Source organism: Salvelinus alpinus, chromosome 14, assembly GCF_045679555.1.
Source record: "Salvelinus alpinus chromosome 14, SLU_Salpinus.1, whole genome shotgun sequence".
Lineage (NCBI taxonomy): Eukaryota > Metazoa > Chordata > Actinopteri > Salmoniformes > Salmonidae > Salvelinus > Salvelinus alpinus.
In genome coordinates, this window is record NC_092099.1 from 39,445,673 (window position 1) to 39,459,150 (window position 13,478).

The 13,478-nt window shown below is 43.3% G+C and overlaps 1 protein-coding gene across 3 annotated transcripts in view; it reads left to right on the forward strand.

Moving 5' to 3' along the window:
* Nucleotides 1–346: 346 nt before the first annotated feature.
* The window catches only part of LOC139538907 (von Willebrand factor C domain-containing protein 2-like), a 43,791-nt gene continuing 30,659 nt past the window's right edge, over nt 347–13,478 (forward strand). Inside the window, exons 1-2 of one of the 3 annotated variants that reach the window (XM_071341471.1) lie at nt 347–1,731; nt 3,197–3,690. In XM_071341471.1, coding sequence (XP_071197572.1) covers nt 3,238–3,690 — 453 coding nt within the window. In that variant the 5' untranslated portion in view covers nt 347–1,731; nt 3,197–3,237. The remainder of the gene's footprint in view (nt 1,732–3,196; nt 3,691–13,478) is intronic. The other 2 variants (XM_071341474.1, XM_071341473.1) reach the window with 2 other exon arrangements.

Below are 13,478 nucleotides of genomic sequence, written 5' to 3' on the forward strand. Positions count from 1 at the left end.
CACACACACACACACACATGGACTTACTCACATACTCTCACACACACACACACACACCCATGCATGGTACTCTCACACACACACATGCACACGCACACACAACATCCTACAGTAGTGTACATGGTACATGCCTCTGTGTGGCTGCTTGTCCAGTGAGGTATTATGAGTATGTTTTTCACTCAGAGATTAATCCACCCTTGACATTTTACACCATGTTAGCCAGAGATCCCAAGGGACAGCCTGAGAAGAGAGCCTTTAGTTATATCCATTATAGACATGAACCATACCCCTGTACTGTACAAGCAAATGCCTTGGGAGCTGAGCTCTGTAGATTCTTATTTCTCCCCTCCACTCGAAAATGTTGCACCTCTTTAGGTTCTCTGTAGAGCAGATACGGTATAATGTGGAATTGTGCTGATCTTCAATCGTGGGAAATTACTGTGTAGCCTATTCTGCAAATGAACATAACGCCACATTGTACAGCATCTTTTCTCTAAGTCTATTTCAGTTATTGCTGCAAGAATGGTAATGTGTGTGTGATCTAGATCATAGGCTACAGTAGCATAAATCACGTCTGCGCACAGAGAAACTGTGCTATCTGTTTTTGAGGCTTTCAATAAAAAGTGCTCCACGTGATATTTAAGAGCGCAAACCCCATCCAGCTATTTCGATTGATTCAGTGCATTTTGGGCGGATATCGATAGAATAAAATGCCACTTCAAGTTCTTTGAAGAGTGATCTAGCTGCGCCAAACCATTCGCTTTTTCCTTGCTGGTCTGGGGAGCAACACAAGATGGGAAAGCTCTCCAATCTCCGCGTGCTCAGTGGGACGCTCGACTGAACAGCGACAGTGCTGGAGATAGCGCTGTCTGCCGCTGTGCCCTCTGCCACTGTCCGTGGTCCTGAAGTCAAATGCGTCCCCTCTCACTCACAAGGGCGATGTAAAGCGCCGCTGTTCTGCACGCTCCTCTTCACAACATTGGCGGTATAGGCGGAGGACTTGAATCGGGGCTTTTTCGCTTCAGCTTATTCAACTAACGAGCATCAAGCTATGATTGGTAGGCTACCATGTTCTCTGCTTCTTCCCGGAGAGTGCGCACGGAAAAGTGTGGACAAATAAAATATCTTTAGTAGGCGAAACATTTAACTTTTACTGGAGATGCTGGGTTTAACTTTATTTTCTTTTAGTTATTTTTTCTCTTCTTAAAGGTGTATCTTCCAGAGTTTGGGTCTATTATTCCAATTGCACTCGCTGCTGGATGTATGTTACAATACATAATTATGTTTTTGATCTACCTGCAGCATTTGGAAGTTGATTGAAATGACTCTCACTGCCGTGGACGACTATGAGTAGCCTATTGGCAACAATAGAAGGCAAAATAATTTCGTGAAAAAAAATTCAAGGCTTCTTTTTCACACATCAACTACCTATTGTTATCTTTATCTACGGGAAATAAGGGATCGTCTGAGTCATGTATCAGATTGATTTGTGTGTGCAAATCACATCGCTCGCGCTGCTCCGAAGTCACCCGTACTGAAAATGGTGTCGTTTCTAACTGCTTTTACGTACAACAACAGCAACTGAAGGAGGATTCTATTTTTATCTGGAGCCTGTTGGTTTTATCCAATGGTCAATCTGGAAGTTATTGGATCCTGTGTTTAATCCATTCTACTGGGTTTGGATCTCTGTTGATCCTGACTCCAACTAGTGGAACCGAACATTTCAACGCGGTGAGTCTATAATTCCCAATGTATTCACTGTAAAACTCATCCTAAAACCTCATGTCTTTTTTCATTGTAAACACATCTTGTTTTTATTGGGGGGTTCTCTTACTTAAAATACTGACATTCTGCAATGTATGTAAGAAATGTAATAATAGACAGAACATTATCCAGTGTTAAATCAACACTTGTCCATTGTCTATATGGGTCCACACTTTTCAGTGTTAAATTAACAGTGTGATAAGCATTATTTTCATATTTCCCAGAGTGCCATGCCTTTCAGTGAATTGTAAAGCTACAAACCTTGACTGTATTTGTTAATGACAGAGACATGATTGTTGCATTCATCAAATTAAATTTCCTGGCCTTCATCAAATGAGATCCTATGCAAATATGTTATCATAAGACGTAATTAACACACTGAAACACTTTTTTCATAAGATCTTATTTTGAGGGCCGCATTTTTACCTAATACAGTGGCCTGAAATTCATGGTTTTCATGCTACATCAGGCCTGCAAATCACATTATGCTGGCTTGGAAAGTGATGTGTAATTCCTATTGGAATACAGCCAGAGTGGGGATATTCAACATTATGAATCTTTATTCACCCACAACCTGCATTTAGAAAGACTGCCAATCCGGCCCATTTAAAATGACTAAACCCAAATCAAAACTGTGTAGAAAGTATAACGGACCTACATTCATACAGTTTCAGTGGGGCCCTCTGAACCTCATTGAAGATCAAATGCAGCACCCAGAGAAAAATGAATTAAACCATCTAAACTGGAACAACCATTTCAGTAACGGGTAACATATTTTTTCTCTACCCCATGGCAAAAACTGTGGAATTGCAGGAAATTAGCTTTAAAACTTCAACATTTTCTCTTACCCTCATGACAAAAAGTGTAGAAATGCAAATTTTTCTCTCTGCACCATGGCAAAATGTATTGAAATGCAGTAAGTTAGTTTATTTCCCCCAAAAAACGGTGGGTGGGCCCCTGGAGGTCAGTGCCCCGGGGCTCCAAATGCGGTAGTCTGGCCCTATGGTGCAATAAATCCAGCTAACAGATTGGATTAGATGAGAAATATGTTTGTTATTTATTTTTGAGTAGCATAATATTAATTAACCAATCAATGTACATGCAAAAACATAGATATTGAAACAAACAATTCTAAAAAGCCACCTGCAATAGAGCATGCTGGGAAATATGATAAATGCATGGTTTTAATTTTACACTTGTTATTAACACCAACACTGGGGTTATTTTACATCAGTGAGTGTTAAATTAATTATGTTAGTGTTAAATTAACACCTGGATCAACACACTGGACCCGTGTTAAATTTAACACTAAGTGTTGAATTAACACTTGAGAATTTGCTGTGTTAGATTGTAAATCTTTTCTGGGATTGTGTCCGTTGCTGTGGATACTTCTAACTGAAAATATCCCATTCTATTTGCATGATATCATCAGCATGTTAATTTGGCCTTCGTGCTGCACAGACTGGGAATGGAATGGGCAAAGTAAATGCAACTTCGACCCTTTCCTTGACTGCAACAGGAATACCGCGGCGAAGGATGGGCTTTCTCTTTCCAACAACCTGCATTGTCCTCCTCGTCCTCCACGCCACCTTGTCACCAGCCTCCCTCAGTCCCGAGGATTACGCCGCGGACGAGGCAGAGCGAACTGCCAACAGCGACAACATCATTTTCGACGATTACCGGGGGAAAGTTTGCGTGGACGACAGTGGCTTTGTTTACAAACTGGGGGAGCGTTTCTTCCCGGGACACTCGAACTGCCCATGCGTGTGCACTGAGGATGGGCCAGTGTGCGACCAGCCGGAGTGCCCCAAGATACACCCTAAGTGCACAAAAGTGGAGCACAATGGATGCTGTCCTGAATGCAAGGAAGTTAAAAACTTTTGTGAATACAGGGGGAAAACTTACAAGATCCTGGAGGAATTTAAGGTAGGGATGTTTGGTGTTTATTGTTTTAATTTGCATGGTCTATTGATCAGTCGTTTGTAATCATTTTAAATGTTTAATTCTCATTTGGATGCAATTGCATTTGTACCACAATACACACTATAAGCAGTGTTGCTTAATTAGGTAGGCAGAATGAGCTAAGTGTGACAATTGAATGTGATCAAAAAAATTTTGCAGTGTTGACTGGATAGTCATTCCACTCAAAACATCATGATTTTGTTTTCCCCCAATGTTCTCTGCTCGTCAGAGAATCGACACAGCAAATTCTCCATTGTTAAAGAAAGTCTAAATTAACAGTGTTCAATCAACCATGAAATGATTGAGTCTATGGACCTATATAGACACAGCGACACTGTTAAATTAACACACTCCTTAGTGTGTTATTCAAATATTTCCCAGAGTGCCTTGCCTTTCGAGTAAATTGTAGAGTTACTGTATTTATTAGTGACAGATACATATTTGTTGCATTCATCCATTTACAGTCCTATGGACTTCACCAAGTGACATCCTAAGTGGATATGTTATCTTTCAAAATATATATTTAACACAATATCATACGTATTTCTTAAGACCTTATTTTGAGGGCCTAGCTTCACCCTAGTACAATGGCCTGAAAGTCATACACATCTCATTATCATATTACCCAGCATTCGATATTGCAAACATTTTTAAAAAACAAAATTATTTCATTAGCTTTGAAACCATGTCTCTGTCACTAACAAATACAGTCATGGGTGGTAACTCTACAATTTACTCGAAAGACAAGGCACTCTGGGAAATATTTAAATAAGACTTTACACTAAGCAGAGTTAACATTTAACACTGTTTCGGTGTAAATATGGGTCCACAGACTCAACATTTTAATTGTTGATTCAACAAGCTTAGTCTTAATTCATTATATTACACTGTAAAAAACATAACTTGTTTTAATGGTAAATTACTGACAAACAGTTACCTGTAAGCTACTGTAATTTTTTTTACAGCATGTTACTGTACATTATTGTAAAGAAGTGCTTTCTTTACAGTAATGTAGATTTAAACCAAAGTTTATTGGAATTTACAGTAACATAAGTTACCTTAAAAACAAGTTACAATTTATACAGTGTATAATAATGGCGCCGGAGGGGATGGCTGCCGTTTTACGGGCTCCTAAACAACTGTGCTATTTTGTTAGTTTTTTTCCGCATTGTTTGTAACTCATTTTGTACATAATGTTGCTGCTACCATCTCTTATGACCGAAAAAAGCTTCTGAACATCAGAACAGCAATTACTCACCTAGAACTGGACAAAGATATTTTCTTTAATGAGTCTGACGCAAACTATATACTGCTTTGTCAAGACAAGGCCCAAATCCCACCTTTACTCCACACACATACAAAGCATACAAAGCTCTCCCTCACCCCCCATTTTTGCAAATCTGACCATAATTATATCATCCTGATTGCTGCTTACAAGCAAAAACTAAAGCAGGAAGTACCAGTGACTCACGCAATATGGAAGTGGTCAGATGATGCGGATGCTACAGGACTGTTTTGCTAGCACAGACTGGAATATGTTCCGGGATTCATCCAATGGCATTGTGGAGTATACCACCTCAGTCACCGGCTTCATCAATAAGTGCATTGACAACATCGTCCCCACAGTGACCGTACGTACATTTCCCAACCAGAAGCCATGGATTACAGGCAACATCCTCACCGAGCTAAAGGAGCGAACCATCAAACAGGCAAAGCGTCAATACAGGACTAAGATTGAATCCTACTACACCGGCTCTGATGCTTGTCAGATGTGGCAGGACTTGAAAAATATTACGCACTACAAAGGGAAACCCAGCTGCCCAGTGAAACGAGCTGCCCAGTGAAACAAGCCTACCAGACATGGTAAATACTTTTTATGCTCGCTTCAAGGCAAGCAACACTGAAGCATGCATGAGAGCACCAGCTGTTCCGGCTGACTGTGTGATCACGCTCTCCGGAGCGGATGTGAGTGAGACCTTTAAACAGTTCAACATTCACAAAGCCGCAGGGCCAGAGGGATTACCAGGACTATCAGGGATCAAGGTAAGACCCAGATGCAAACTGTCGAAGTAACACTGTTTATTGTAGCAACAGGGGCAGGCAAAGACAGGTCAAGGCAGGCAGGGGTCGAAAATCCAGGGTAAGGCAAAGGTACAGGATGGCAGGCGGACTCAGGATCAGGTCAGGCAGAGAGGTCAGGAGGGCGAGTACAGGGTCATAACAGGCAAAGGTCAAAACCGGAGGACTAGCAAAGAAAGGTTGGGAAACAATAGGCGCTGACAGGAAAAACGCTGATAAATTTGAACTAACGAGACGAAGAGCACAGGTATAAATACACAGGGGAAAATTGGGAAGATGGGTGACACCTGGATGGGGTGGAGACAAGCACAAGGACAGGTGAAACAGATCAGGGCTTGACAGTACCCCCCGTCTAGGGACGTCACCAGGCGTTCCACCTAGGCGGATGTCTGGTTGACTGGGGTGCTGGCGGAGAAAGTCGGCGATGAGGGCCCGGTCCAAGATGTCTTTAGCGGGAACCCAGCACCTCTCCTCCGGGTCATAACCCTCCCAGTCAACCAGGTACTGGAAACCCCTGCCCAGTGGTCGAACCATCAGGAGGCATCTCACCGTGTATGCTGGCTGGCCCTCGATGACATGCAGGGGAGGGATGGGCCTAGAAACAGAAGACAAGGGGCAGTCAGAGATGGTTTTGACTCTAGACACAGAAAAGGTAGGAAATATACGGAGGGTACAGGGCAACAGAGGACGAACAGCAGATGGGTTAGTAATCTTGTAGCGGGGGGAACAGGTCTCAGCTTCCTTGGGTGTAGCCATGGCCCTAAAGCTACGTGCCAGTGCCTCAGACTTGACCTTCTTGGATACCAGTCGGTGCTGCAGAAGCGAAGTGACCTGGGCCTTACTGAACCCCTCCCGGAGGTCCTGGTACTCTGCGGAGCTGGTGTAGAGGTCCGGGGCAATTTCCAAGCCCCCAGGAAGACGTCCCGGGGCAGGCAGAGCTGACTTCAGGCAATGAGTGTGGCAGGACGGGCTCCAGCCCACAATGGCACCAGTAGCCCAGTCAATGGAGGGAGTGTGTCACTGGAGCCAAGAGAATCCCAATACCACGGGGACCTGCGGAGACTCAACCAGGTTCTCGGAATACCGGGGTGACGGCGCTGCTACCAGCCGGATTACAGAGGGGCTCGGTGGTTACCGTCGTGGTCGGCTGCCTAGTAGGCAACCCACGGACTTGCTCCCGCAAAATGTCCAATGCTTGGTCATGACGATCGGCCGTGGCCTGGAACCCCTCCATCATGCCGCAAAGCAACTCCTTGTGCATACCAATGGTGGCTCCCTGGGAGGAGATGGCGTAGCAGAGCTGATCGAAGACTGCTGGGTCAGTCATGGCCAGTTCGTACTGTCAGGGATCAAGGTAAGACCCAGATGCAAACTGTCGAAGTAACACTGTTTATTGTAGCAACAGGGGCAGGCAAAGACAGGTCAAGGCAGGCAGGGGTCGAAAATCCAGGGTAAGGCAAAGGTACAGGACGACAGGACAACAGGGTCAGGACAGGCAAAGGTAAAATTACCGGGAGGACTATCAAAGAGACGCTGGGAAACGATAGGAGCTGACAGGAAAAACGCTGGTAAGCTTTAATGAACAAGACGAACCGACAACAAACAGAGAACAGAGACCAACTGGCAAATGTCTTCATTGACATTTTCAACCTGTCCCTGAACGAGTCTGTACTACCTACATGTTTCAAACAGACCACCATAATCCCTGTCCCCAAGAAAGCAAAGGTAACCTGCCTAAATGATTACCGCCCTGTAGCACTCACGTCCGTAGCCATGAAATGCTTTGAAAGGCTGGTCATGGCTCACATCAACGCCATCATGCAGGAAACCCTAGACATACTCCAATTTGCATACCGCCCAAACAGATCCACAGATGATGCAATCTCTATTGCACTCCACACTGCCCTTTCCCACCTGGACAAAAGGAACACCTACGTGAGAATGCTATTCATTGACTACAGCATTCAACACCATAGTGTTGCTGTTAATTGACTGTGTCCACATCACCAACAAACTTTCATGGTCCAAACACACCAAGACAGTGTGAAGAGAGCACAACAACACCTTTTCCCCCTCAGGAGTCTGAAAAGATTTGGCATGGGTCCCCAGATCCTCAAAATGTTCTGCAGCTGCACCATCGAGAGCATCCTGACCGGTTGCATCACCGCCTGGTATAGCAACTGCTCGGCATCTCACCGTAAGGCGCTACAGAGGGTAGTGCGTACGGCCTAGGACATCACTGGGGTCAAGCTTCCTGACATCCAGGACCTATATACTAGGTGTTGTCAGAGGAAGGCCCCCAAAATTGTCAAAGACTCCAGTCACCCAAGTCATAGATTGTTCTCTCCTCTACCGCATGGCCAGCAATACCGGAGCGCCAAGTCTAGGACCAAAAGGCTCCTTAACAGCTTCTACCCCCAAGCCATAAGACTACTGAACAATTAGAAATAGCCACCCGGACTATTTCCATTGACCACCCCCTTTGTTTTTACACTGCTGCTACTCGCTGTTTATTATTTATGCATAGTCACTTTACAATTACAATTACCTCGACGTTGACTCGGTACCGGTACCCCCTGTATATAACCTCGTTATTGTTATATTATTTTCTTGTCTTACTTTTTATTTTACTTTTACTTCAGTTTATTTTGTCAATATTTTCTTAACTCTATTTCTTGAACTGCATTGTTGGTTAACACCTGTTGTATTCGGTGCATGTGACAAATACGTTTTGATTTGATTTGATAGTCATAGTGCAACATGAACTCATTAACTTATTCCATTATTTGACATCTGTCCTATTTACCTAATACGCCAGATTTTGACTTCAGCAGAAACTTCAAATTGGGAATAGGAGTCATTTGCCAGTCAAAATTATGCCATAATATCCCCAAACTGTTTACATAGCAAGAACCTTGAAATGTTAAGGTTAGGTAAGAACCCTGAAAAGGTTAAGGTCCTTTTATTTGGTTTTTCAAAATTCAAAATGATAAATAATTATAACAATAAGCTATCAAGTCAAATTAGGCAAACCAAATGGTCATCTAATCAAACAAAAGCAAAAACAAAAGCAATCTGTCCATCAGTCAGTCCACAATGTGTCTGTGTCTTTGTGTTGTGGGCGGGGTCTGGGCTGGGCTGGCAGTTGCTGGATGGAGGTGGCAGTTGTGGTTGGTCACTGCTGTGTCCAGGGTTGTTGCTGTTGTTGGGGCCAGGACTGGACTGGAAGTCATGTTGGTGCTGGGACCAGGGTGGAAAACTGGAGACCAGTAAAAAACAGGAACAAGGAACTGGGGCTGGTTCAGGTGCTGGATTGGGATCTGGGTCTGTAGAGGGGAGGAAGGACAACCTGAGGAGCAAGCAAAAACACAAAGGTGCCTTAGACCCAGAGGCCCATGGTGTTACTTTCCTGTGGCCTGATCACCAGGTGAAGGTTTGATCTTTGGTCCCTCCTCTTCGTCTGGTGGTCTGGTGCTGGGACTGGTGCTGGAAACCGGGTACTGAGTTGGTGCTGTAACTGGGCCTGCAGAGGGGAGAAAGGACAACCTGAGGAGGAAGCAGACACACAAGGGAGCCCTAGACCCGGATGTCAATGGTGGCACTCCCCTGGTCCGCTCACTCCGGGTGAAGGTTAGATGTTGGGTCCCTCCTCTGCACCTCTTCCAGTATTCTGGTGCTGTGACTCGGTCTGGTGCTGGAACTGGTGTTGAATCTGCAGAGGGGAGGTTAAAGTTGGGGTTAAGGTTAGAGGAGAGGCTGGGCCTGAACCTGGTGGCAGAGGGAAAGATGTAAATGTGCACGTCTTATGATGCAGAAAATCATGGTATCTTGTATTCAGGCCTACGCCTACTCTGTGGATTAGAAATGGACAAAATGGGATTATATTAGATAATCTGGTCGGCGTCTAGCCTATGTATTTATCCATCCTCCAGGCCAAGATTCTCAAGCGTCTCAAGCATCTTGGCTGTGACAGTGGGGGCGTAACGGATATGGCTGATTAGTAATGACACTTTGTGCTGCACATCTACAGGCACCTCACACTTTATCAATGGGCTTGGAGATTCCCCAAGCACATTCATCAATGGCAAACTGAATGCTTTGAGCCATGGTTGGAGCTGTACCACGCTTGAGGTAGGCTGGCCTACTATACTGGCCTATTATACTGGATAAAATCTACGCATACCCAGCCCTACCTTAAGGCCTGAACTGGGCTGATATATTTATATGATGATTAATCATGGCAATTAGTCGTGTTGGTCGGACATTACATGATGGAAGAGGCTGAAGCACATTGTCAGTGTTGGAGAGGTATGTGTCAGTCGGGTGAGAGCCAGAGAAGATGGCAGAGTCATATATTTATTGTTCTGTAGTTGCCATGGCACCAGCCTAAACAGAGAGCTTAAACAGAGAACTCCTGTAAATGTGTACATATTTAATTATTTGTTATTTGTTTTTTATCAGCTGTTTTGTTTTTGATAACATTGAGTTTTAGTGCATATTTCTGGTGGTTTTTACCCACAGATTTGCTGATAGACTGGCAGGTCAACTATTTTTGGCTTGGTTAGCTAGCCAATTGTTTTTGTTCGAATGATGCATCTGGACACTGTACCAGCTTTTTTGTTTCACCTGGCTGCTGGTTCCTGATCTTTTGAAAACATCAATTTAAGAGTCACCTGAAGCCTGAGAAGAATGGGAGATGCAGTAAATTAATGCAGTACTGAGGCAGAGGGTTTGTGGTTGGGACGACTGGCTAGTACTCTGAACTGTGTGTGGTGAGCTTTCTGGCACCAAGAGCTGCTGATGCGTTACCCAACTAGGTACCATACATTGTGAAGGAGGATAAGTCCAGTAGCTACACGACTCATGCTAGTTCCCAGAGTAGCCTTCTACATGATTGTCACCAGACTCTTCATCAACCATCTCCCTGACCATACTTCCTCTGATCAAGCCATGAACTTCCCATCTCTATCTTTGGAGGATGGACTCAAAGACATGGCCTATTGGTTACCTAACTATAGCTAAACTACTCATGATGATGTATTGCTTGTTTATTTTTTGCTTTTGAATCGCATTAAGATTGTTATGAAAAGTGCTGTAGAAATGTGCTAAATTATTATTATTATTATTATTATTATTTAGTCTTGGTATGGACATGTCTTGTCTATACTGACCAATAGTGATTCTTATCAGTGGCTTGTAAACATTACCTACAGTATATTGTAGCGCTGCTCATTTAATTTTGCTATGAGAGAGTCAGTTAAACCTACAGATTGGAAGAGTAGGATTGAGTCAAGAATAAGTCGATTTTCGCTTGCATAGATAGACCAATTTTTCACTCACATACTGTTGCCTATATCCCCCAGCAGTGTTTAATAGAACTCTGTCGGATAATGCAGCAATCATTCTAAGCATGAGAAGGAATTGTACCAACTTTTATCTCAGAACATATCTTAGACCTGTGACAGGAGGAACACCTGGGGGATACACAATGAGCTGAATACAGTACAGTAGCTCTGACATGACAAACATAAACAAAATCATGCAGAGATATGCCCTAAATAGTCATGCATATTGGGACTGTAATGCCTTTTTTTACTGATGTGAAATAGGAAATGTTATATTAGAAACAGTAGGCTAGCTAGATGAGCAGCTTAATCCCACGGTGCCTCTCTAATCTGCTGTTAGAGCATTGTTTTTCTCTCCCTGTCAATAAAAAACAATATACACTATTTACAGGGTTCATATTTGTTATTATAAACTGGGTGGTTTGAGCCCTGAATGCTGACTGGCTGACAGCTGTGGTATATCAGACCCTATACCACCGGTATGACAAAACATGTGTTTTTACTGCTCTAATTACATTGGTAACCAGTCTATAATAGCAATAAGGCACCTCAGGAGGTTGTGGTATATGGTCAATATAGCTAAGGGTTGTGTTGTACATAAGAACAGCCCTTAGCCCTGGTATATATCAAGACTTATTTCTTAATTATAGTGTCAAGAAACATACCAACCCTTATGCAGTATCATATCATTCCTAGTATATCTTGTGTAAATTCCTCCAGTGAAGATGTGTATAGATCAAATCCAATTTTATTTGTCACATGCACCGAATACAACAGGTGTAGACCTTTCCGTGATATGCTCACTTACAAGCCTGTAACCAACAGTGCAGTTTTAAGAAAATAATGAAGCTATATACAGGGGGTACTGGTACTGAATCAATGTGTGTGCTTACAGGTTAGTCGAGGTAAAGTGACTATGCATAGATAATAAACAGCCAGTAGAGGTGTCTAAACAAAGGGGGGGGGGTCAATGCAAATAGTGCAGGTGGCCATTTGATTAATTGTTCAGCGGTCTTATTGTTTGGGGTTGGATGCTGTTATGGAGCCTTTTGGACCTAGACTTGGCACTCAGGTACCGCTTGCCGTGCGGTAGCAGAGAGAACAGTCTATGACTTGGGTGACTGGCCTCCCTCTGACAACACGTAGTATATAGGTCCTGGATGATGAACTAGGCCGTACGCACTACCCTCTGCAGCGCCAAGCAGTTGCCATACCAGGTGGTGATGCAACCGGTCAGGATGCTGTCAAGGGTGCAGCTCTAGAACTTTTTGAGGATCTGAGTACCCATGCCAAATCTTTACAGTCTGAGGGGGAAAAGGTGTTGTTGTGGCCTCTTCACGACTTTCTTGGTATGTTTGGACCATGATAGTTTGGTGGTGATGTGGAAACCAAGGAACTTGAAACTCCCGCCCTGCTCCACCTCAGCTCCATCGATGTGAATGGGAGCGTGTTCAGCATTCCTTTTCCTGTAGTCCACGATCATCTCCTTTGTCTTGCTCACGTTGAGGGAGAGGTTGTTGTTGTGGCATCACACTGCCAGGTCTCTGACCTCCTCCCTATAGGCTGTCCAGAGTTGGGTAGGTTACTTTCTAGATGTAATCCATTACAGTTACCTGTCCAAAATTGTAATCAGTAACGTAACTTTCAGATTACCCAAACTCAGTAATGTAATCTGATTACATTCAGTTACTTTCAGATTACTTTCCCCTTAATAGGCATTAGAAGAAGACAAAAATCGGTATGTTACCGATTTTTGGTATGTTATCAATTGAACAACATCTTTTGCAAGATAAATCTATGTTAAAGTTTATATTGCTGGCCATATATATTTTTTATTTAACCTTTATTTAACTAGGCAAGTCTTACTGTAAATTGGACAGTGTAGTTAGATTAACAAGAATTTAAACTTTTGCCCATATCAGACATGTCTATTTCCCGGGATTTTTGTTTTGTTTCTTACAACCTCATGCTAATCACATTAGCCTATGTTTGCTCAACTATCCCGTTGGGGGGGGACCGATCCTTTAAGAACATATTCTTATTTACAATGACGGCCTACCCCGGCCAAACCCTTGCCTGGACGACGGATGGTTGTGATACAGCCTGGAATCAAAAAAGGGTATGTAGTGATGCCTCTAGCAATGAGATGCAATGCCTTAAACCACTGCGGAAGCCCAAATATATGGATGTAAAAAAATTGCTTTATGGGTTGGTTATGTAGGCATCTTCTAACCCATCACTTTCTACCACATATAATGATATGATTAAATGATATCTTTACATTAAAATCTGAATTCCAGTCATTCCAATAAATGTTGTACCCCTTGA